General features: G+C 43.2%; 1 protein-coding gene across 1 annotated transcript; it reads left to right on the top strand.

Annotated features, from left to right (window-relative positions):
* Positions 1-211: 211 nt before the first annotated feature.
* On the top strand, positions 212-25,851 carry LOC308694568 (tripartite motif-containing protein 16-like). Its single transcript, XM_081372167.1, has 6 exons — positions 212-801; positions 5,141-5,236; positions 5,375-5,608; positions 5,827-5,974; positions 6,109-6,156; positions 24,945-25,851. The coding sequence occupies exons 1-6, from the start codon at positions 217-219 to the stop codon at positions 25,472-25,474; spliced, it is 1,641 nt and encodes a 546-aa protein (XP_081228293.1). The 5' UTR covers positions 212-216; the 3' UTR covers positions 25,475-25,851.
* The last annotated feature ends 449 nt before the right edge of the window (positions 25,852-26,300 follow it).

Raw genomic sequence — 26,300 nt, 5'->3', positions numbered from 1 at the left:
AATGTTTTCTGTGTGAGGACAGAGGACAGAATAAACATGCGAATATGCATTACATAACAGGTGAGTCACAGCTTACAGACACACCTTTTTGCACACCGCACACATGCAAATAACCAGGAAAACCATTTCAGTTCTTTAGTTCAGTGAAACCGAAACTTATCAAAACAAGTTGTTGAGCTGTTGTGTGTGCTTCTGTTTCTGTTCACATGCTGTAATATGGCAGAAGCCAGAGTTTTATGGACTCAGGAACAGTTCATCTGTCCAGTGTGTCTGGATCTCCTGAAGGATCCAGTGACCATTCCCTGTGGACACAATTACTGTAAATCATGTATTGCGGACTGCTGGAATCATCAGGATCAGACGAGAGTCCACGTCTGCCCACAGTGCAGACAGACCTTCACTCCAAGACCTGCTTTAAATAAAAACACCATGCTGGCTGAAGTGGTGGAGAAACTGAAAATGACTAAACTACAATCTGCAGTTTCTGTTAACACTGGACCTGGAGATGTGAAGTGTGATGTCTGTACTGGAAGAAAACACAAAGCCGTCAAGTCCTGTCTGGTGTGTCTGAACTCTTACTGTCAAAACCACCTTGAACAGCATGATCTTTTTTTCATAGGTAAGAGACATTATTTGATGGATGCCACTGGACAACTCCAGGAGATGATCTGCTCTCAACATGGCAGACTGCTTGAGGCTTTCTGTCGCACTGACCAGCACTGTATTTGTACATTGTGTACGATGGATATACATAAAAATCATGACACTGTACCAATAGCAGCAGAGAGAACAGAGAAAGAGGTAAGAACAGAAATTGGTGCATTAATGGGAAAAAGCATTGTTTGCATCTCCATGACATAGCCTACTACTGATATAATAATTAGGATGATCTGTCTGTTTTTCGGTCTATCTGTCTTGTCTAACTCTTGGGCGGGCTTTGAAGAGGTCATGTTTTGTGACCTTTTGTCCTGCTGATGCCCAAGGTTATTTTCGTAAACTAAAACTGATGAAACTAAGTCAAACTATTGGTCAAAAAACATTTTCGTAAACTGAAATAAAATTAAAAATTCATAATAAATGTAAAACTAAACAAAACTAACAGTTAATGAAAAACGAACTGAAATAAAAGAATAATTAGCAAAAACAATTAATCGTTTTCGTAATTGGTAAGCTCTTTACTTTGGCGGAAAATCTGACCTGTGTCTGTTTAGGGAAATGCCTGTATAGTATGAAGGCTTCACGCGCGTGGAGTTACTGAGGCGATTTAACGCTGTCCTGTGACGCGCTCAATGAGGACCGTAGCGTCGCGTCGAACACATCGCGCAAATGGAATAGGAAATAACACAAGGTAATAATGAGACGCAAGCTGAACTTGTTTAAACTTGAGCGCAGCATTTTTTGAATGCTGTTTCAAGTGCGAGTCTGCGAGAGGTGGGTGCAGCGACGCAAGCTGAACTTGTTTAAACTTGAGCGCAGCATTTTTTGAATGCTGTTTCAAGTGCGAGTCTGCAAGAGGTGGGTGCAGCAGCAAAACAAGTCACGCACAAAAAAAACTTTAATACTACTAGGCCTACTGTATGTTTGAGATGTCATGTTTTCATCAAGGTTGACAGGCTGAAAGGTGCTGTTATTATCTTTGTTTATACAAAACATTTACTGCTAATAATATTATTGTCCATGTGTGTGGAGACATTTCCCCACAATGTACCAGGACACGAAAACACACACACACACACACACACACACACACACACACACACACACACACACACACACACACACACACACACACACACACACACACACAGACAGACAGACAGACAGACAGAGACAGACAGACAGAGACAGACATACACAGACACAGAGTCTGGTAACACACACCCACTCACTGTCTTTGTGGGGACTCACTCTCCATAGACATAATAGTTTTTATACTGTAAACTGGTCACTCTGCTACATAGGCTACAGCTGAAAAAAGTAAACTACATGTTTAACAAGATTTAATTTTTAATATGAATTAGTTTGTCTAAAATTTTTCAGTTTTTTCTTGTATACTTTAAGTTCCATTTATTTGGTGCTTTGTTCAATCTAATACCGTAACCACTATTTTATTTATTATTAAGATGTCTGCACTGTTAACTGTTTACTGAGTTAGGCTAACTGTAATCTGTGCAAACATTAAACTTTGCTGAAATTAAACGTCTCGAATTTGGTCTACACTGGAAGTGTTCTGTTTGCCCTGCTAAACTATAGGCTAATTACTAAAACTGAAACTAAATAAAATAAAAACTAAATAGTTTAGTTTTCATTTTGCAAACACATTTCTAAAACTAACAAAACCATTATTGAAACTAACTAAAACTGAACTGAAATTTAAAGCAAAATTGAAACCGATATTAAAATAAAAACTAATTTTAAAAAGCAAAACTATTATAACCTTGCTGCTTTCCATACATGACTTTTGTTCTTTTTGTCTGTCATCCAGTGGAAACTCTTTTCACACTACAGGACTTGGATTCACAAATCACTCTAGATGTTTAACATAGGCCTACTAAATATCTCTCGGAGTACAGCGATGCGTCTGTGCTTCCCTCAAATCACGTTTCTGATCATTCAAACATAGTGAACGTGGAAAATCCAGGGCTCTAAATTGTGTAATGTTTGGGCGGTGTAACTTGAAGTTATGTAAAAACTAAAGCATGTGCAGGTGGAGCTAAAGAGACAAGTAGCTTACATAACAGAAACACATTTTTTCATGACAAATTTTCATAAAGAAAACATTCACTGGATGCATTTGTTATCTCTAAGCATGACAGTATTTCACATGTGAATACTTTCTGCTACTTTCTTTCATTATTATGCAACTCTAAATATTTCTCACCTACATCACACATTCTTGTCTGCTAATCATTAAGCTAAATATGACTTCTTATGATGCGTTTATTTACAGTTCTCACAATTCACAAAAAAAAAAAATCATTAACACTTGGACTAATATTAAAATGAAAACAAAATATATTTTTTTTATTCAAATTATTAAGAAACACTATAAATGTATATCAATGATACAAAAATAACACTAATACAAATAAATATGCATTCAGTAAATATTTTTACAATGGTATACTGGTAATGTTTTCTGTGTGAGGACACTAAATCTGCGAATGTGAATTAAAGGGGTGGTATATTGCCCCTTTTTACAATATGTAAAATAAGTCTCTGTTGTCCCCAGAGTGTGTATGTTAAGTTTTAGCTCAAAATACCCCACAGATAATTTTGTTCAGCATGTTAAAGTTGTACCTTTTTGAGGCTCAGGTGTCCCTTTAAATGCAAATGAACTTTGAACGTTGTAACTTTGCAGATGTTGGCTATGCTCAAACAGCAACATTACACACTAACTTAAGTTAGAGAAGTGAAATCATAATCAACCATCCCTTTAAATAAAGTCACAGCTTACAGACACCTTACACCTTTTTGCACACCACACATGCAAAATAACCAGGAAAACCATTTCAGCTCTTTAGTACAGAGATACTGAAACTTGTTGTTTTAAAATCCTAAATATCTCTTGAAGTACGGCGATGCATCAGTCCTTATCTTAAATCACATTTTTGATAATTCAACAGTGAATGCGTAATATTCAGGGCTCTAATCGTGTAGTGTTTGGGCGGCATAACTTCTTTTAGATGTCGCAGTGGTGCCACCACAGGGTTGGTTTAGTCTTTTTGATTATGCACAGCCATTTCTGTTGTGTACACAGCAAAACCAGCGGTTACATGCAGCGTTTAAAATAAACTTTTTACCCACCACCAATGTGGCTGTGGTAACAAAAGATACTGGCCTTTCAGAACTTCTACTAGCGAAAACTAAATATCATAAATAATCCAAATGATCAAAATCATTGCTTAGAGTTAAACAAATGTATTATAAATCATTGTTTGCAGATACCATAAAAAATAAAAGAGAAAAGCAGATTGGTGCTGCATTAGCAAAATGGTCCTTGTTACTAGTGTAACCTCCATTCCCTGATAAGTTTAAAATATTCTAACTGACCCTCCAGAGTGAGTTTTTTGAAGGCGACCGTTATCATTATCGTTACCGTTAACGTTTCCCCTTGTTGTTTCCATGGAGACCCGTCATATTTGTCACGTGACAGACCGCAGCCACAACACTGTATGACAGATTTATTGCTTTTATTTAGTTTTTCCTTTTTTATTCAAAATATTCACAAACTTGCTTATATTCTGATTCTCAAATACGTGTAAGTAAGTGTCTTTTGTGGTTTAAAAACCTTTATATATGATTAATTAGATCCCTTGATCTATAACGCAAAGCAGCAGTTCAGAGAGTCCTGTCAGTCGGATTTACAGCACGTGAATTCATCAGTTTCTGCCGAAATACATGCAAATAAGTGGCCGGTGAACTGGGAGAAGAAAAGAGTGAACTTTTTAGTTACTTCCACTATGTGTGTCTGATGTGAATAAAACAGGTCGGTAAATTATATTTGAATAGATTGTTATTGCTGCTTCCATAGACATCAGTGTGTATTTTACAAACTACAAATGTATTGTTTTACTTGTGCTTATGTGTATTTAAATGTCTGAAACCTAAAATAAACATTATGTGGTTGAAAAAACTGAATAGTTGTGATATAGCCTATGTCAAGTGCTGCTGAGCGCGTCCGACTCTGGCTCAGCACCAGCCAACGTGCGAAAGCACAGTTTGAATCTGGCAGTTATGTCACATCACTGAACATTCTAAATCCATATGTGGAACCGTACTCTCAGGGGCACAGAAATAAAAAATCCCAAATATGGGACTGTACCGCTCAAAGGTTAAAGAAATGTTATAATCATAATAAAAATATTATTTTATCAGTTATTCAAGGCATATTTGTTCAGTGATAACTACGAAGCATTAAATAACATGTCACTCACTGCTTACAAACACCTTTTTGCACACTGCACACACAATAATTGCAATTGACATTTGCAATATTACATATTGGTATTTGACAGTTGTGCTCATGTCTCGTGCCTCTGACAAAAAAACCAATATTCATACAACATTTTACATGATGATTTTGTATTTATTTTTATGAAATATTTTCATGTTTATTTCTTACTTCTGTGTTCAATAGAGAAACTTGAAAAAAACACAGATAAAATACCAGCAGAGAATCCAGGAGCGAGAAAAAGACATTCAGGAGCTGAGAGAGGCTGTTGAGTGTCATAAGGTGAGTATCAAGAGGAGACAAACAGTACTGCTGGATTGAAAGACATACTGTTTAGACTCTCCTTCAGATCTGAAGACATTGCAGTCCCACTGAAGTCCACTGTGGATCACATGATGAGTGTAATATGTGTCCTAACAGCGCTCTGCACAGGCAGCAGTGAAGGACATCGAGATGATCTTTACTGAGATAATCCGCTCTATTAAGAAAAACCGCTCTGAGTTGACAAGGCTGATCAGAGATCAGGAAAAGGCTGCAGTTAGTCAAGCTGAAGGACTCTTGCAGCAAATGGAGCAGGAGATTGCTGATATGAGGAGGAGACATGCTGAGTTAGAGCAGCTTTCACACACAGACGATCACATCCAGTTCCTTCAGGTAATAAAAAATGTAGAAAATAATTTATATCAGTGTTGTGATTTTACATCATTCACTGGCTCTCTAGGCAATTAAAGTGAAATAAAGTTTCATTCAAAGTGTTAGATTAGTTTGCTAAATGCAAGTCACTGAAGATAAGTCAGCAAAGGCATGTATTTGATAGTAGTAGTGATTTGTGGGAGGCAGGTTATAACGATTTTTTCCTGTCTTTTTTGTAGGGGTTTCAGTATCTATCTGCACCTCTTGAACCTATAGAGAGAATTACTGTCACTTCACCTCTCTCTACTAATGATATAAGACAATCTATCTGTCAGCTGAGAGACAAAATTGAGAATTTCTGTAAAGAGGAGATCCAAAAGATTTCTGGTAGGTAAAGCACATTCAATTACACAATCTAGTATCATTTGAAAATCTTAGAATACATCTACACACATTGGATACTGTACAGTAGATAATTTCCTCTTTCCTTAAGAATTGCCTGTTTATGTTGATTTTCATAGTTAAACACATCAACATTGTTCTAAGGACCAGAAAGGACTTCCTACAATGTAAGTTGCAAAGAAAACAAGTATATATACACTGAGCATGCATGTATACTTAATTTGAAAAATCATAAAAAAATGTGTCTTTACATTATTTATAATCAGAGATTTCTCCACAACACACAATAACAATTTTGTTTATTCAGAAACAACAACTTAAAAATGCTGTTTTATTCTACATAAGGTCCATCCTCATGGTGGCATCCATGTTAAGAACACATGGTCAGAATTGAACATTATATAGCAGCTTTCCAGTACAGGAGGAGTTTATAAAAAAAGTACATGCAAGTTAAACAAGAAAACCAAACAATTTTACAGCAAATCACAATATATAAATATAGCTGCAAGCAACAATTAATGGGGCCAAGCACACTAACTACAAAAATTAGTAATTCAAGACATTTTTAGATGATTCTAGTATACTATACATATACATATATAAATATACTATACATATCTATATAATCACTATACATCACTAGTAATATGATTAAATGACTTACAACTTTTGACCAAAAGGTGGCGGCTGTCACCTAACTGATGTTGTTTGGTCAGTGTGAGGTGACAATGACACATACAAAGTTTGGTGTCAATATGCCTGTCACAGCTGGTTGCGGTAGAAAGCAGTCTTTAATAATATAATCCAACACGGAAAGTAACTGGAGATCAAGGGGAGTTAACACAACCATAAAAAGACTACATGAATTAGGGGCTGTTTACATGAGACCGTTTTCAACTGAAAATGGAAAACTTTTTATGCTCTTTGGCCATTCATTTACATGACAGCAGTGTATTGGGGGCCTAAAACGCAAACTTTTGAAAATGGGTTTCAGAGTGCACGTTTTTGAAAACAATACCGTTATCGTCTCTGTCTAAAGTACAAAAATGCGAAAGCAGCGACAAACACATGCGTATTATGTTTTTACATTTACATTTAGTCATTTAGCAGACGCTTTTATCCAAAGCGACTTACAAAGTAGGACTAGATTAAGCGAGTCATCATGAAGAGGCAAAAAACAAAAAGCAGCGCAAGAAGTGCTCCAGATACAAAGTTCAAGCATTATTCAGAGTAGCATAAGCCCGATAAGCGAGGTTTAGAGGGAAAGGGGAGGTTTTTTTTTTTTTTTTTTTTTATGAGGTTAAGTGCTCCCGGAAGAGATGGGTTTTCAGCTGTCTTCTGAATGTTGTCAGGGATTCTGCATTCCGGATGAGGGTGGGGAGAGCGTTCCACCAGCATGGAACTGTGAATGAGAATGTTCTGGAAAGTGATTTTGTGGCTTTCTGGGATGGAACCACGAGACGTCGCTCGTTGGCCGATCGTAGGTTTCTGGTAGGGATGTAGACTCGTAGGAGTGAGTGAAAGTAGGAGGGAGCTGAGCCTGTGATAGATCTGTAAGCAAGCGTCAATGCCTTGAACTTGATGCGAGCAGCGAGAGGTAGCCAGTGCAGTGAGCTGAACAGAGGAGCGACGTGGGTTCTCTTTGGCTCGTTGAAGACAAGACGAGCTGCGGCGTTCTGGATCATCTGTAGGGGTTTAGTTGCACATGCTGGAAGTCCGGCCAGAAGAGCATTACAGTAGTCAAGCCTAGAAATGACCAGGGCCTGGATGAGAAGTTGTGTTGCATGCTCAGTTAGGAAAGGCCTGATCTTCCTGATGTTGTGCAGAGCAAACCTGCATGATCGAGCTGTCTTTGAAATGTGATCTGTGAAGGTCAGCTGGTCATCAAACGTTACTCCAAGATTTCTCACCGACTTTGATGGGGTGATTGATGATGACTCTAGCTGGATAGTGAAGTTGTGCTGTAGAGATGGATTGGCAGGGAGGACGAGAAGCTCAGTCTTTGCCAAGTTGAGCTGCAGGTGATGTTCCTTCATCCACGTCGAGAATGTCCGCCAGGCAGCTTGAGATCCGTGCAGCTACTGTGGGATCATCTGGTTGAAACGAGAGGAAGAGCTGTGTGTCATCAGCATAGCAGTGGTAGGAGAAGCCGTGTGCTTGTATGATGTGTCCCAGTGATGTGGTGTAGATGGAGAAGAGGAGGGGACCAAGAACTGAACCCTGGGGAACCCCTGTGGTCAGTTGATGTGCTCCGGATACCTCGCCTCTCCATGCGACCTTGAAGGACCTACCTGTGAGATAGGACTTGAACCAGTGGAGTGAAGTTCCTGTGATGCCCAGTGCTGAGAGGCTGGACAGAAGGATTTGATGATTCACAGTGTCGAAGGCAGCAGACAGATCCAGGAGGATGAGGACTGAGGATTTGGAAGCAGCTTTTGCGATCCGTAAGGCTTCTGTGACAGACAGTAATGCAGTCTCAGTAGAATGCCCTTTCTTGAAGCCGGATTGGTTGACATCCAGCTGGTTGTTGAGAGACAGAAAGGATGTTACTTGGTTGAAAACAGCTCTTTCAAGTGTCTTCGCAATGAATGGTAGGAGAGAGATAGGTCTGTAATGTTCTACAAATGATGTGATTAGCGTTGGTTTTTTAAGCAGTGGAGTAACCCGAGCCTGCTTGAATGCTGTAGGGAAAATGCCAGTATGGAGGGATGAGTTGATGATGTGTGTGAGTGCTGGTAGAAGTGTGGGAGAGATGGCTTGTAGAAGGTGTGAGGGGATGGGGTCAAGAGGGCAGGTGGTAGGGTGACTGGAGAGGAGAAGTGTAGATACTTCTTCCTCGGTTAGTGGAGAAAAAGAGGGCAGAGGGATGTTGGCTGTGGAAGGGGTCGGTCTGGGTTCCTGTGTGTGTGGAGCTGTGAACTGACTGCTGATCGATGTTGTTTTGTTGGTGAAGAAGATCGCAAAATCGTCAGCAGTTAAGGAGGCGGCGGGTGGTGGTGGAGGTGGACAGAGGAGAGAGCCTATAGTGCACTGTAAAATAATGTGTACTGTATGTGCGCAAGCGCATAGTCAAAGTGACATCGCTAACTACTGGTCTGGCATGCATAATACAGTGTTTTTAGTTGTTTCCGCAGATCCGTGTGAACAGGGATCGTTTTGATAAAATTGTCACCTGTACAAAGAAAAAAACTTTTCTGTTTTTAGGGTAAAAGAACTCAGGAAACACAGGGCTTGAATACAGGGAGTAATTGTTAACATAACACAAAACACTTGCACAGAATGATTAACTGATTCGTAACCTATGAGACAAACTAGAACTCAGGCTGACACAAAGGGGCAAAACATACATGTGACATTAGCTCCCCCTCCTGGACGGCGCATCCTCGCACCATAAAGAGCCCAACTGAGGGAGGGGGCTCTGGTGGTGGACGTGGAGCTGGAAAGGGGCGTAACAGAATTATTGCCAGCAAAACAATCCATGGGGGAGTGGAGGTTGGGAGGAGCCAGGTGGTAATCCAGAGTATAGCCAGGACGAGGCCCCAAGGCAGAAGCAAGGGGAGTTCCAGGTGGAGCTGACAAGTCGAAGAACCAACACAACATTGATGACACTGGAGACTGAGGCGGAGCCATGGCGACGAACGTCCAAGGTAGAGCCAGGGAGCCAGAGGACAGAGGCAAAGCCGGTGGAACCGAGGATCAAGGCGGAGCAAGATGGAGCTGAAGGCGCAGGCAAGACGACTTTCAACCAAGGTGGAGCCGGAGGGATGAAGGAGCCCGATGGAGCCACAGGGACGATGGTTTCTGGTGGAGCCGAGGTAGGGAGGAGCCAAGGTAGAGCCGATAGGTCGACAGTCAGAGGAACAATGGGTTCAGAATCTGGAGGTGGAGCCAGGGGATCATCTTGACTAGGCAGAGCTGGTAACCTGAAGATCCAAGGCAGATCCTCGCAGAGATCTGTAGGAGGAGATGGAGAGGGGCTGAAGGGAACCATCCGAGGCGGGGCTGAGGAACTGGCTGATTTGGCTGAGAGAGGGAGGCTGGGTAGGCACTCAGGAAACTTGGGCGGGACCAGCGGGGAGGGGAGAGACTGGAACTGCATCCAAAATCGCATTCTTCTCTACTATATAGTAGGCAAAAAACAGTATGTGACAAAAGAAGTATGTCCGAATTCACAGTACTCATAAAAAGTACACGGATAACCTACTTCTTTTATTTACAATCCCATGAGGCCACGGGAGAGGATTTGTGAAAGGCAGAGAAGTGATGTAACTGACGCTGTCACATGATAATGACATTGTTAACATGACGAATGTAGTACGTCCGGATTACACATTCATACTATAAAGAACATACTTCTTTATCAGTTGTTAAATAATTACTTATTCAAAATACTTACCTACTTTAGAAAGTAAGTGATTTCGAATGCAGCCAGGGAAATTACTGAACCTCCTCAAAAAGTTCCAAACAGTGTCCAGAGGCCAGGCTTCCCTCCCAGCCCTCGAAATCCACCAGCACTCCCTCAGCGTTGCACTGTATTGCCTGCTCATGCACCTGGTCAGACTCTCTGTGTGGTTAACGCTCCAGGGGTGATGTCTCGTTCCATCCTCATTGCAAGCTCAGGCTTGTACATCGCGACAGGCTGAATTCCACGGTTTGCGGCGGGCTCTAACGAGTTCCATGTACAGTTTACGGGCAGTGAAGTGCAGTGATGGGCACTGGGTCTGGAGTGGGGCTGGTGTAGTCCTCCGCCGTGCGGATGGTGAATACCAGATTTATGTTCACCAGCAGCACCCACTCCATGAAAGCGGCAAAATTGTTACGAGAACCACTCTCTTGGAGGCGTGCCCTGGAGCGAGCGGTCTGGACAGTCCGTTTGGCACAGCAACTCCAAAAAATCCCTGGTGTGAGACTCCAGGTTGCTGCCCCTCTGGTCTAGGCATAACAAAAGAATTGCAGGAAGGTCCATGGTGACAGCGTGGAGGGAAAAAATGCCTCAAAAATCACTGTCTTGTTTTGGTGTTCTGTCACATCTGATTGTGGTAGTAAGCACTCAAAGGCAAGAAACTCACAGAGAAACTCACAGAGTGAAAAGCCTTTTATTACAAAATGGCCGATGCCCAAAATGGCCGCTATAGGAACATTGGATATTATTTGATACCCATTCAGTATGCTGCACTGAATCACAAGAGACCACCAGTTTTAGGATTTTTGGGCAGACCGTTCAGAATATATAATCAAAAAAAGTTATTTTTCATATCTCCGGACCACTAGGTGGCACTGTGCCGAAACTGTGCATGTAACCTCAAGTTAGGCTTGAGATAACAGGTACTAAGCAAAGAGTATAGAAGCCCAAGAGGCGAAACTCAGTAGAACGCTCCATAGCAACAGTTGCCCCCATGACGTGACGGCGCGGCCGCCATTATGGACTGAAAACTGAAGGAAAACGCCGAAAAATAATGGGAGTCAATGGCACTGAAAAACTTAACATAACAAAAACTTAACATAACTTAATTTTTTCTGGCCGTCATATCTAAATATGAAAACAATTTAAAATACATTAATGAGGATGTCCGACGTTAAATTACGTTAAATGACAGAAAATGTTACTATGTGTTGGTTATGCATGGCCTAATCACCAGAGGTGGGACAAAGTCATTGTTATGCAAGTCACAAGTAAGTCTCAAGTCTTTGCCCTCGAGTCCCGAGTCAAGTCAAGTCAAAGATGAGGCAAGTCCCGAGTCGAGTCAAAAGTCAAAGCCAACAAGTCCCGAGTCGAGTCCAAAGTCCTACCATTTTAGTTTCGAGTCATTTCAAGTCTTCTTACCAACAGAAATAAAATTTATACAAATCGTTAGGGATGAGCGAGTACAGCATTATCTGTATCTGTATCTGTATCTGTATCTGTTAACCATATGAATTATCTGTATCTGTATCTGTACTCGGACTGGGCGGGGCCTAACCCGGAAGTGGGCGGGATTTAATCCGGAAGTGGGTCGGGTTGTCTTGAAATGGGCGGGGCTTTAACCAGTATGTTATTTTAAGCATGCAATTGATATGGGTTGATCAGAAATTGTTATATTTATTGCTGATTAGAAAACTATTTACATGACAGCATCAGCATTGATCTTCAGATCAATGGTTTTGATCACGATAACAAACGAACTACAGAACAAGTTTTGCAACAATGAATACAACACATGCGGTTGCAATTATGAAGTAAAATGTAATGAACAAGAGTTTTCATCTCAACTAGGGCTGGGTGATATGGACCAAAAGTCATATTCCGATATACGATATATATATCCCAATATGTTTTATTTTTCATGTTTTATTTTTTTCAAAATTTGTTAACACACACAAGTACTGTCCCCCTTCACTTAACATAAATTGTAAGAATGACTAATAGTAAAGACTAGTACTAATAAACATTAGGCCTATGCTAAAGGTATTAAATAGCAGTCCCAAACTAGTTTTTGTTAACCCTTGTGCATCCTTGAGGACATTTTTGGCTTTTTCAGTTTTGTTTTTTTGATCACTTTGCCTGTGTTAATGCTAACTGCATAAAATTTGGCACGGGTGTGTATTTTTATTGGAATTTTACTATTTCATCATCATTTTCTTTAAAAAATCTATTTTGCACTAGTTACACAAAATACTTCCTCTTAGGACCTTAAGGACAAAAATGTCCCCATTGAAACCCATTAAAACTGCATTTTTTAATCCCTGTGCCGTTTAACTATAAAATGATGCAATCTTTTTTAATAGGCTTTCATTCTGTTGGCAAGGCTTCAAAATTGACATTTTTACCATTTTTTATCAGATGGTGCCATTTTTTCAGGTTAGGCCTATAAAGCAAATACTCACTTTATTCCTGTTTTCTGCTTCGGCATATTATAGAGCCAACTGGATAAATTATGCAATGATAATTGTGTGGGTGTGTTGGTATGGATGTCAGAGTGTGGTTGGTATGTGTGTTATAAAAAAAAAGGTGTTTGTGTGCATGTGTGTGTTTGTAGTATTGAGAGAGAAAAACTCAACTGCAAATAACAAAGCCAATCACTGTGTGACCAGAGGAGTTTTGCTGGGATCCAATGGGGACAGTTTGGTACTGCGCCCAAACAAAATCTTACTGAAAGCTATTTTTTTTTAGATATCAACCTCAAATTTGGAACACAACTTATTTAGATTTATGGCTTTGATTTTCTAGCCGTTTTAGAGTTCAACTTGTTTCATAAAATATATATTTTATATAAAATAATATTCATAAATAATTTTCATAAACTTAAACCTATATAACTTTTTTTTGGATTTACTTATAAAAAAAATTTAACTTCAGAAATAATCTGGCAAGGGTATTCTTTAAAATGATACCAAAGTTAAGTCTGTGCTCCCAAGCTTCAACTTTTTATGACCGTTTTTTGACATGGACATTTTTGTCCTCTTTGGACCTATGAGTAACTTTTTTAAATTGATGCACAAGGGTTAATACAATGTTGGTATGAGCACCACAGTCATTTAAAAATATAAAAAAATAACACAAAGAAAAATAGTGGCATTTTGGGGTTAATATGGAAACGACAGTTACCATGGTGAATACACAATACTAACAAGAACTGTAAATGAAACATGGAAACTGCTCCTGGTGAATAGAATGAAAATCATACCTGCATTACTTTTATTACATGTAATTTACAACGTAACGGCGTTGCATGCTCGTAGTTTCTTTTGCACTTTATATACAGTGAGGCGATACACAGCGCGCGCCGCCGCATTTGCGCGTGCAATTGAGTGTGCGCTACGACTACAGTATAACGGCCGACAGGACAAGAAAGTCAGTTTTTTCTGAGGTGAAAGACTTTATTTCATGTTATAACATTACATGCTCTAAACACGCACGCAAAGTGGAAAAGGAGGGGCGCGGGGAGCAGTGCAGAGAGCTCCGGGTCAGCTCTGCTTGGAGCAAGGATCACAGCGCAAATTTGAACTATATCAATATGCGATATGGTCTAATTCCATATCGCGTTTAAATGTATATATTCTTTATATCGATATATCGCCCAGCCCTAATCTCAACTTAACTTAAAAAAAAAAAAAAAATCCGAGCACAGATATTGACTTGTATTACTTGTATAATACTCGTACTCGACAAAAGTGCTTTATCCGTACCGGATACTCGTTTCAGCCGAGTATCCGGCTCAACTCTACAAATCGTGTATGTCTGTAAGATTTGTATTTATTTAAACCTCTTTTTATACAATGACATTAATCAAATACAGTAAAAACTGAAAATTTAATTTTCACAAAAAATGCTTGTATTTCAACAGCATATTGCACTAGAACAACAGCATGCAGCTTCAGTCCTGTATTGTATTGACCTCATATTGCAAAACAGTTTAACTTTCATATAGACATGGGTCGTTTTAGCCTTAACCTTTTTAAACATGTCATTAATAAAATCCTCACTCCTCAAAATGATCACTTCTGAAAAACTGGACCAACCTGATAATATAATTGGAATGCCTCCATGACTGGTGTTTATGAGAGAGAGAGAGAGAGAGAGAGAGAGAGAGAGAGAGAGAGAGAGAGAGAGAGAGAGGCGTCTATTGGGGACTCGGCTATTATTTGAAGTTCTCTTACGAGAGGTTCTCTCGTATTGCGTAAGAAGCTTACGCTTCGGGTAAAGTCATCTTTTCTCGAGATATGAAGCCAAAAAATTATCCTTAATTTAATATCTTGTCAACGCAGTGCGGCAGCAAGCAGACCTAGAGCAAGCGAAGTCGCATGCTCATTGGCTGCTCTGCGGCAACTGCAGCAGCCTATCGCTGAAACCTTAGCGTGACGTCACGCCCAATGAGCGCGCTGGGCGCGCTCACGCGTCACAGCCCATGTGAGGAGGCGTGGCTTTAGCTTATAAAAGAAGGTTCAGAGGCTGCTATTCTCTGATTTTTGTCTCTTCAGCGACGCACTACGCATCGCTGGACTCTGAGGAAGCCGCCGTTGAAACAAGCGCCTTGCAAGCCGAGGATTACCTGAGGAAGCCGGTCGTCTTCGCCGCCTTCAGCTATCCCTGCCTGCTTCGCTATCCGGCGATTATATCCTTTTACATTGCATCATGCCTAACTGCATTTCCTGCAAAGCTCCGCTCAGCGAAAGAGACCGCCATGTGATCTGCGTTCTCTGCCTGGGTCGTGACCACGCAGCCCTCGCTGCCCTGCGGGCTCGACTCGCCTCGTTCGACGCTCTCGCTGTCTCACCGTCTGCCTCCACCGGGCCGCGCAAGAAGAAGCGCCGCTCTCAGAGGCCACCGGAACCCGCGGCAGCTGCTGAGTGCTCGCCGGAGCCCCTCCCTCGAGCCTCGCTATCTCCCTCTCCCCTTCCCGACGCGCAGCGGCCGGCCTTCGCCCGCACTGCCGTCGCCCTAGGGGATGAAGCGGACGACGCCGCTTTATCAGACAGCTGTTCTCTTATGGCTTCGGACAGCGAGGCATGGTCGGGGTCTCACCGCTCCGCCTCCTCGACACAGGAGTCTAGCAAGTCCCGCGCCAGTGTCGACGCGGAACTCCTCCTCACCAAAGCGGTCGACCAGCTGGGACTGGACTGGTCCCCACCCAAGGCCCCCGCGCCTAACAGGCTCGACGGGTGTTTTCTGCCTAGCCGCCGCCAAGCGCCCGCCTCTAGGTCAGCACCCTTCCTGCCTGAGCTCCACTCTGAGCTCGCTAAATCGTGGAACGCCCCATTCTCCGCGAGACTCCGCTCACCGGCCTCCGCGACCCTCTCCCAAGTGGACGGGGCCGCCGAGAAGGGATATACACAGATCCCTCCGGTCGAAGAAGCCGTGGCAACGCACCTTTGCCCGCCATCCGCTAGATGGCGCTCAAAGTCTGCCCTGCCGTCAAAAGCCTGCAGGACCACCTCAGCCCTCGTCGGCCGCGCTTTCGCTGCCGCCGGCCAGGCCGCTTCCGCCCTGCACTCCATGGCTGTGCTCCAGATCCTCCAAGCCGATCTCCTCCGTGATCTCCGTGATCTCCTCCGTGACCTCTCGCTTCGCGCCACCAAGTCAGCGGCACAAGCCATCGGAAGGTCCATGGCTTCGCTCACCGTCACCGAAAGGCACCTTTGGTTGACGCTGGCGGATATGAGCGAAAGGGAGCGCGCAGTTTTCCTCAACGCCCCGCTTTCCCCCACCGGCCTCTTCGGCCCAGCGGTCAGTGGGATTGTGGATCGCTTCTCAGAGGTGCAGAAAGCCTCACAGGCTATGAATCTCTTTCTGCCCCGCCGCTCGAGCTCCGCTGCAGGCCGCTCTCAGGATCAGCCTCCTGCACGCAGCTCGACACAGCGCTCTGCTCAGCCTCCATCTTCGCGACGCCAGGGCGGCCGCCCTAGACAGCGCTCAGTCAGCCGTCGCAGACCGCCTCCCCCCCGGGGACCCCGGCCTAGGATAGCGCTGAAACCTGAGCCCGCGAAGTCCTCCTAGCAGCCGCAGGGAGGAAAAGATGGCTGAGTCCCGCTGCGGCCGGACCGCCATCAAAGCGCTCAGCCCTGTCAGTCCCCTTAAAAAAGGCTACTGCAGTGGTTCACATCGCAGCCAACGAGCCAGTAACACAACTCGCTCGCCTGCACACAAACGCCGTTTTTACGGCGACCCAGAGATATCTCATAAAGAGTTTGGTTTCGGGTTTTCCGGCTCACGCCGAAGGTGTCATGAGTGTAGAAAATGTGCCCACACCCACGTGCTCACCACTACACACAAACACAGTTTCCCCGGTAACGCTCACAGAGCGCACTCTCATAAAGCGGGCAAGCGCCGCTCGAGTGCTAAGTGTAGAAAATGTGCCCACGAATCTGTGCCCACACCTACACGCTGCACGCTCTGTCACTCAGTTATCCCGGGATGCAGATCTTCTAAAGCTCCCCAGCACTGGCCGTGTTGTGTATGTAAGCCCCGCGCCCGCTCACGAGCGCGTGCACTTACAATCAGACACGTTTACCCCCATGCCGCTCTCGCGCCACGGGCTCCCAGCTTCAAAATGTGCCCCGTCCACAGTGATCGAGCCATTGAATGCTGCACAGCCAGTCCCTGCTGTCTGCGAGCCCCCCATTGCGCGCGTCCCCCTATCTTCTCTGATACAGGTTCCCCATCCCGCACAGCGCGGCGATCTGAACCCAGAGACCATTCGACCCCTAGCGAGATGTGCCAGCGCATGGCAAGCTATCCAGGGCGTGTCAGAATGGGTGCTGAATACCATAAAGCACGGCTATTCGCTTCAATTCGCTCGCCGTCCGCCTCGCTTTCTAGCGCGAACCGAGACGAGTGTGAACACAGAAGTGGCTCATCTGCTTCGGGCAGAAATAGCAAAGCTGTTGCACAAGGGGGCTATAGAACAAGTGCATCCTTCTCTGAGCGAGTCGGGCTTCTACAGCCGTTATTTCCTCGTACCCAAGAAGGACGGGACGCTGAGACCCATTTTAGATCTGAGACACTTGAACAGAGCCCTCATGAGACGGCCGTTCAAAATGATTACAACCAGACAAATCCTCGCGCAAATTCGCCAGGGAGACTGGTTTATCTCTCTCGATCTGAAGGATGCATACTTCCAGATCCAGATAATTCCCCGTCACAGGCCATTCTTGAGATTCGCCTTCGACGGCCGGGTATATCAGTACACCGTCCTGCCGTTCGGTCTATCTTTGGCACCCCGTACATTCACGAAGTGCATGGACGCGGCTCTCGTTCCCCTGAGATCTCAGGGGATACGGGTACTGAACTATCTGGACGACTGGCTAATTCTAGCGCATTCAGAGTCAGAGCTTTTGTCTCACAGGACAGCGCTTCTCGGCCATCTGGAAAATTTGGGTCTCTCGGTCAATTGGGCCAAGAGCTCATTACTGCCCCGCCAGTTTATCTCGTTCCTCGGAATAGAACTGGATTCGGTGGCTATGACGGCCAGACTGTCAGAGCAGCGCGCGCGCCGCATTCGACACCTAGCCGCATCTTTCCAGACGGGCAACCAGACTCCGCTGAGAACATTCCAGCGAGTTTTGGGGCACATGGCCTCAGCGGCTGCAGTGCTTCAGCTGGGCTTACTGCGCATGCGCCCGCTTCAACGCTGGCTAAGAGCGCGAGTGCCTCACCGAGCCTGGACGGCCGGCAGCTTACGAGTCAGAGTGAGTCAGGGCTGTGTCTCAGCCCTTCGACCCTGGCTGGCAGCCGAATGGTATCGCACTGGGGTGACGATGGGAGTTGTCTCACGCCGGAAAGTTATCTCGACAGACGCGTCCAACGGAGGTTGGGGAGCGCTTTTCGAGGGCAGACCGGTCTATGGCCGCTGGTCAGACCAGGAGTGTCGCCTTCATATAAACTGTCTAGAGATGCTGGCGGTCGAGAATGCGCTCAAGCACTTCCTCCCATACCTGCAAGGCCACCATGTACTGGTCCGCACAGACAACATGTCAGTGGTAGCCTATGTGAACCGCCAGGGCGGTCTCAGATCCAAAATGCTCTGCACCCTGGCGGAACGCCTCCTAGTGTGGGCTCAGCACTCACTGCGCTCACTGAGAGCCGCGCACGTGCCGGGTCGCCTGAACGATGGTCCAGACAGACTGTCCAGGGACAATGTTCCCCCGGGAGAGTGGTCCTTGCATCCCCAAACAGTCCAGTTACTGTGGCGCCGTTTCGGCAGAGCGAAAGTCGACCTCTTTGCGTCACAAGACAACGCGCAATGCCCAAAGTTCTTTTCAAAGAACGAGGACGCGCTGGCCCAGAACTGGCCCAGCGGCCCGCTTTACGCTTTTCCCCCGGTCTCCCTGCTGCCGCAGGTTATCGAGAGATTCAGGGAAGCGCGCCACACGGTGCTCCTCATAGCCCCGTATTGGGAGAATCAAACATGGTTCCCGGATCTAATACGGCTGGCGGACACAGCCCCCTGGCCGTTACCGGTGAGGAGAGACCTTCTCTCTCAAGCCCAAGGCTCGATTTTGCACCCCCATCCAGAGCGCTGGTCTCTGCATGCGTGGGTCATCAACGGTTACCCGTTGACTTGCCAACAGGGGTTGTGAACACGATCACACAGTCTAGAGCCCCCTCTACGAGGCGGCTCTATGCTTCAAAATGGTCTGTGTTTAGTAAATGGTGCACCGCCAAAGGGCTGGATCCACTAACATGTGGGGTATCGCAGGTGCTGTGCTTCCTCCAAGAGCTGTTGGACGCGGGCAGGTCCCCCTCCACGCTCAAAGTTTATGTTGCGGCCATCTCAGCTTTTGCCGACTCGGCGCTGGGCCGCGCATTAGGGAGGAACGAGTTCATCATCCGCTTCCTCAGGGGAGCGAGGAGATTGAACCCGCCGCGACCCCCGTCGGTTCCTATTTGGGATCTTTCCCTGGTCTTAGAGGCCATGAAAGCGCATCCCTTTGAACCCATGGAAACAGTGGATATGAAATATCTCAGAAAAATCGTTTTTCTGATAGCACTGTCGTCAGTTAAACGCGTGGGTGACCTTCACGCGCTGTCAGTTAACGCTGCATGCCTCGAGTTTGGACCTAATGACTCTAAAGTCATCCTCAAACCGAGACACGGTTATGTCCCCAAAAGTCTGGGCACACCGTTCAGAGCGCAGGTCATTTCTCTCTCCGCTTTGCCGTCATCCGGCAGCGAGATCGATGGTAAACTCCTTTGCCCTGTCAGAGCGCTTAGGAGCAGCTTTTCGTTTCGTTTGGTGGGCGCACCAAAGGTCTCGCCGCCTCGAAACACAGCCTGTCCAGGTGGATAGTGGACGCGATTGCAGCCGCTTATGCGTCTAAAAATCTGCAGTGCCCGCTGGGTATCAGAGCCCACTCCACCAGAGGCATGGCCTCTTCATGGGCTTGGTCTAGCGGAATTTCCATTCATGACATTTGTACAGCGGCAGGCTGGGCCTCCCCCTCTACATTTGTGAGATTTTACAATCTGGAAGTTCCTGCCCTGCAGGCTAAACTCTTATCTGTCTAAGTCCCGCGTAGCCAGCCCACTCTGTGTGCAGACTACTGCTGTGTGATTTAGCTCTCCTGGTTGAGCTCAATTCTGGGGTTGTTAGTCAGACCGGCCACGCCGCTCTGAGCCCCTTATGTGTGTGCTTATGTACTGCGCTAGCCATTCTTGGCCGCCCGGTTCCCTGTTATAGTGTTCCCCGGGTTTCTCCCTGGGACTCATTCAGTGGATGCGGGGCGCGCACGGCGTTGACAAGGGAAGTTCCCGTAGCGTAAGCTTCTTACGCAATACGAGAGAACCTCTCGTAAGAGAACGTACTCGGTTACCTAACGTAACCTCTGTTCTCTCTAGAGAGGGAACGAGTATTGCGTAAACCGCCGTGCTCGCGCCACGAGCTCACTCGCTTCAGCGACAAAAACCAGAGAATAGCAGCCTCTGAACCTTCTTTTATAAGCTAAAGCCACGCCTCCTCACATGGGCTGTGACGCGTGAGCGCCGCACTGCGTTGACAAGATATTAAATTAAGGATAATTTTTTGGCTTCATATCTCGAGAAAAGATGACTTTACCCGAAGCGTAAGCTTCTTACGCAATACTCGTTCCCTCTCTAGAGAGAACAGAGGTTACGTTAGGTAACCGAGTACGTTTTACGGTAGGCTACATCCAATAAGGTGCTTAGCATTCGTTCAAAACTTACCTTTCTTTGTGCAACTTCAAATTGCAACACGTTTTTTGTCGGCTACCTCGTAATTTTATAGCCAAACGAAACTACCTTCGGTATCATTTTGCCAACTGGCGCGTTGTTGCTTGTTGCGCTTCATTGGTTGTCTTGCAATGTGCCTGCTTACACCGTTTCACACATACTCCGTGTGCAGTGCGTATGCGATGCGTGTTGCAGTGCGTATGCGATGCGTGTTGCAGTGCGTATGCGGTGCGTGTTGCAGTGCGTATGCGGTGCAAGACCAGCACGCGCAATAGTGCTTTCACATATGCTGCGTTTGCAGTGCGTGATCCGCGGCTGTACCACAAATACATACTCACTATTTGTATTTCAAATCCAAAAGTTATTAGCAACTTTTATTTAAAAAAGTGTTTTTGTCAGCATTGCGATTCTCTTTGTACACACTTATACACTCTTTAATAGACGTATTCACGTTTAAATACAATTTAAACAACGTATTATTTAATGCATTACTCTTATATAATTATATATTAAGTTGCTCAAGCAAGTGGTAAAATATTTAACCATGTAGGCCTACTTATATTAAAATCGCATAGCCTACATTTTAAATTAAAACTTAAAATTGACAAAAACAGCAGACTCATACTCTTTCTTTTGCATAATTTAAATCTTTATACAATAAATCTCGCATGTCACAAAGAACTTGTTTTTCCACCTCCACGAATGAGACGAGTGTTCATTATGTTGCCTTGTTGATATGTGTTTTCCCTTGAATTACCCCGGTCTTAACGTCTCAGCATTGCGATTCTCTTTGTACACATATACACTCTTTAATAGACGTATGCACGTTTGTTTAAGCACAATTTAAACAACGTAGGCCTATTATTTAATGCATTACTTCTACTTATATTAAGTTCCTAAAGCAAGTGGTCAAATATTTAACCATGTAGGCTACTTATATAAAAAACAGCCGACTCTCATGCCTTTTCTTTTATATTTAAATCTATACAATAAATGTCACAAGGAGCATGCTTTTCCACCTCCACGAATGAGACGAGTATCGTTCATTATGTTGCCTTGTTGAGGTAAATTGTAGTTTTCCTTGCTTTACCCTGGTCTTAAAGTGAAAATAGTATTTAATTAAATACATTTATGGTGAGATTACTACATTTTATTTAATTAATCGCATTTATGGTGAAATTACTACATTTTTAGGTCAAACTGTGTTCATTTTGACCACTTAACATGCGCTGTCACTTTAGTTCAGTGCGTGCAGCACAGCAGAAATAGACTCGGTGCGGAAACGATCTCTGCACTGCTGTATACGCACCGCACCTGGAACGGATCGACGGACTGCAACCGCGTGCAGTGTGAAAGCTCTAACCTGTTAACATGGGCACGGAAAAAAATACGCACCGCTGGCGCAAACGCCCTGCAAATGGAGTAGTATGTGTGAAACGGGCGTTAGCTGTCGAATCAAAACAACGTGGGACTACAGTGATTGGATGTCGTACAGGCAGCGCGCATGCTCTCTGCATGCATACAGGTGGTGCACATTTTTTTCACAGATGCAGATAAACTGAGAGCGGCACGGCCGTGTGGACATTTTTTCCCCCAGTTTTCATGGGAAGTAGCAAGTCTTCTCAAGTCAAAAGTCCAAGTGAAGTCACAAGTCATTGATGTTAAAGTCCAAGTCGAGTTGCAAGTCTTTGTACATTTTGTCGAGTCGAGTCTGAAGTCATCAAATTCATGACTCGAGTCTGACTCGAGTCCAAGTCACATGACTTGAGTCCACACCTCTGCTAATTACCCTTAGGAAAATAGTATTTTGGGATAAAATATTACTATAGAAGTAGTATAAGACTACTATAGAAATACTATAGCGGCTCTAGGATATTATAGAGGTATTACAGAACATAACATACTTCTGTGATTTTCTGTAATACCTCTATAATATTTTAAAGCTGCTATAGTATTTATATAGTAGTCTTATCGTATTTCTGTAGTATGTCCCAAATTACTATAGTATTCCTATAAGATTACTATAATATTTTGTCCCAAAATACTATAAGATTCCTATAGTACTTTTTAGTAAGGGTATGTTGTCCCCCACCGAATCGGCTTCATTAGCCTACCACTTACGGTTTGCAAAGATACAATTATAAAATTACTGCAAACCTTTAATCTATCAATATTTATGTTCTATTATGGATTTTCCTTGTTATATGAATAACAGAAATTCATGAAATAATATATAGGCAGACACACAGTAATAAGATATTTATTCAAATGTTGATTTTGAAATATAGTGAACATCACCATATATATGATTTGGAAAAATAAATAAATAAATAAATAACATTATAAATGAACATTTCTAAAGACTTTCCTTTTACATAGAATATCACAAAAATATTAACAACTTGTTTTTTCAACATCTTCAGTGAAAGTGCACACAGTGAACGTTTCAATGGCAAGAAAAAAAACAATCTATGAATGTCCTATTACAGGCAGAAAGGTACAAAAAAGATGTGCAATCTAGCAAGTGCACACATGAACTATAAACACCCACTGAAATGGATTTTGCCATTGACTGGCGATAACGATTTCAGCAGCTTTCAGTCCATAATGGCGGACGCGCCTCCGCAGCGCCATCTACAGACTGTTACCCATAACACAACAGAGTTTCGCCTCTTGGGCTTCTATACTCTTTGTACTAAGTTTCGTCTTAAAGGTCCCGTTGCATGCGATTCCATGTTTCAAACTTTAGTTAGTGTGTAATGTTGCTGTTAGAGCATAAATAATATCTGTAAAATTATAAAGCTCAAAGTTCAATGCCAAGCGAGATATTTTATTTAACAGAAGTTGACTACAAAAAACGGCTCGATTGGACTACACCCCTCTACATCCTGCATTAGTGACATCACCAGAACCGTTTCTTGACTAACCTCCGCCCACAGGAATGCTCCCTCAACTCTACTGGCTACTTGCGCACTTCTTATAACTTAGCCTACTGTGTTTACTCCGCTCTTACGGTGATTTTCTGAAGTAAAACTGACGCTTCATCTTTTGTGTGATGTACAATAAACTTTATTAAACTCATCAGTATATGTTTGATCATCATTCAGACAGCAGACTTGTAGGCTATTAATAAATAATGGATACATAGCCTACAAGCAGATGACAAATACGTTATAATAACCGTAATTAAACTACTAAACCATACCTGTTTCATCTCTATACAGCAATCTGACTCTGTAGGCATTATTGTCCGACTCGAAATGAACTCCGTTACTGAGAGTTTCTGATATTATCATCATTCCGTGAGATGAATTTTTCCTGACAGACTGAGCACGAGCTCATGAAGCTCCGCCCCCTGTGTCGTCCAGCAGCAGCTCATTTGCATTTAAAGGGGACACACTGAAACGGCTCGTTTTTCTGAGCCCCAAAAAATGTCAATTTAAACATGCTGTAAAAAATGATCTGTTGGGTATTTTGAGCTCAAACTTCACATACACACTCTGGGGACATCAGAGACTTATTTTACATCTTGTGAAAAGGGGCATAGAACGGGACCTTTAATATGCAAAAAATTGTTGCAGAGATACAGCCTCACGTCCATTTTGGCGTACTCTGTCAAATTCTTTAAATGCGTTAAACGGGAAAGGATGGGTGTATCAAAAAGCTTTAAATTACTTTTTGCCTGTACAATCTGAAGATGATCTGAGCCAATTTCGGTAAAAATCTGATGAACTGTTTAGGATGGGTTTGAAAAAGTTGTTGGTTTTTTTATCTGAAAATTCTAAGTGGCTGAAGGATTTTCATGACAAAAATGACATCATATGGGGCAATTTAATAATTTTTTAGCCAAAGAATCAGAGGGGGAAAAAACATTTTTCTAGGCCTTGTGATTCAAAAGTAATTAGCATAAACATGAGTGCAACTTTGGACAGTTGTTGGCGCTAGAAGGGATTGAGTTAGAGACTCCAAAATTGCTGCAGGTAATGTTCAGACTGTCCTCTATCTGTAAGACAAATTTCCCACATGTGGTTCTATGGGCTTCCAAAAGTGGAAGAAGGATGAATAATAAGAACCTACACACCTTCAGTGCTTGGCCCCTAATCATGATCATGTGGGCCGGTATATTCTATGATAGTTGGAATTTCTGTAATAGTAATGTTCATTATGTTATAAACATTTCAGTTCAATTCAAAAGATGATTTAAAAAAATAAACGTTATTTAATATTTATTTTAAAAAAAAAATTATATTTACATGTTGACCGATCACTGATACGTTTTATCTTCATCAGATGCTCATCAATTCACACTTGATCCAAACACAGCGAATAAGCACATTCGTCTGTCGGAGAGGAACAGAGTGGCTACTTACACTGACACAGTCGAGCGGTATCCTGATCATCCATACAAATTTGATGTTTATTATCAGGTGATGTGTGGAGAGAGAGTGTGTGAACGTTGTTACTGGGAGCTGGAGTGGAATGGTGATGTGGGTATATCATTATCATATAAGCACATCAGCCGGAAGGGAACGAATACTAAGTGTTTGTTTGGATATAATGATCATTCCTGGAGTTTGTTCTGCTCTCCCTTCAGATACACATTCAGGCACAATGATTTGGAGACTGACATCCCTGCAGCCTCCATCTACTCTAGAATAGGAGTGTATGTGGATCTCAGTGCAGGAACTCTGTCCTTCTATGGCATCTCTGACACAATGACCCTTATCTGCAGAGTTCAGGGCACATTCACTCATCCTCTCTATGCTGGGTTTAGGCTGTACAATGGATCAACGGTAAAACTCTGTGATTTAGCACTATAGAATACAGAGACTTTGTATCAGTAGTCCTGCCATACAGTAACAGTGTCAACCTGTTCTCTCTCCTAAGATGTCCAATAGTGGCATTTGTCCAAGAGCTCTGCACGTCATACAGACATCAAAAGTGATTTTTGTCATACATTATAGTACGTTTCTTTAGGTACTTGCATAAAAAAAATCATAGGTACAATGTACTTATTGTAATGGTAAGGTTAGGGACACGTTTAATGGTATGGTTAGGTTTATGGTGCAAGGGAAGCAATGTAAAAACATGTATCGTACTCAATAATTGCATTGTATCAGATGTTTAATTTAAATGTTAGTACAAAGTAGTTTATCAGTTTATCAGTAGTTTATATAATATATAAAGTATATTAAAGTGGGACCATAATACTAGTTATTCAAAATATCTTAATATTTTTTTCTGCCATACTGTTCACTTCAAAAGAAAGATGCATTGTTTATTTTTTAAACATTTAACTCTATGAATTTATTTCACCTGTATCTGGAGAAGTAGGAAATAACATTGTTTGTATAATATTGTTGGTATGTTTGTTGACCTTAAAATACCCTGCTCCTCTCTGAACAGTCACATCTCTTTCAACATATGAATCAGAATTGTAGCCAAAGCCCATGGCATTTCACAACAGAGCTGTTTAAAAATTCAGGTGACAGTTTTTGAATGAATGCCAGATTTTAGTGTTATGACAGCTGGGGCGATGATCAGAATTTTTTTAACATTTTTTTATGAAATATTGACTTTTTTATCTACTTGTTTTATATTGTTTATAAGTGTTTAGTTTTATAAGTAGGGTTTAGGTTATGTTCT

This window comes from Scardinius erythrophthalmus (assembly GCF_964197995.2).
Source record: "Scardinius erythrophthalmus genome assembly, chromosome: 8".
Taxonomy (NCBI): Eukaryota; Metazoa; Chordata; class Actinopteri; order Cypriniformes; family Leuciscidae; genus Scardinius; species Scardinius erythrophthalmus.
The sequence above is the reverse complement of the archived record's forward strand: the minus strand, read 5'-3'. Positions and strand labels throughout refer to the sequence as shown.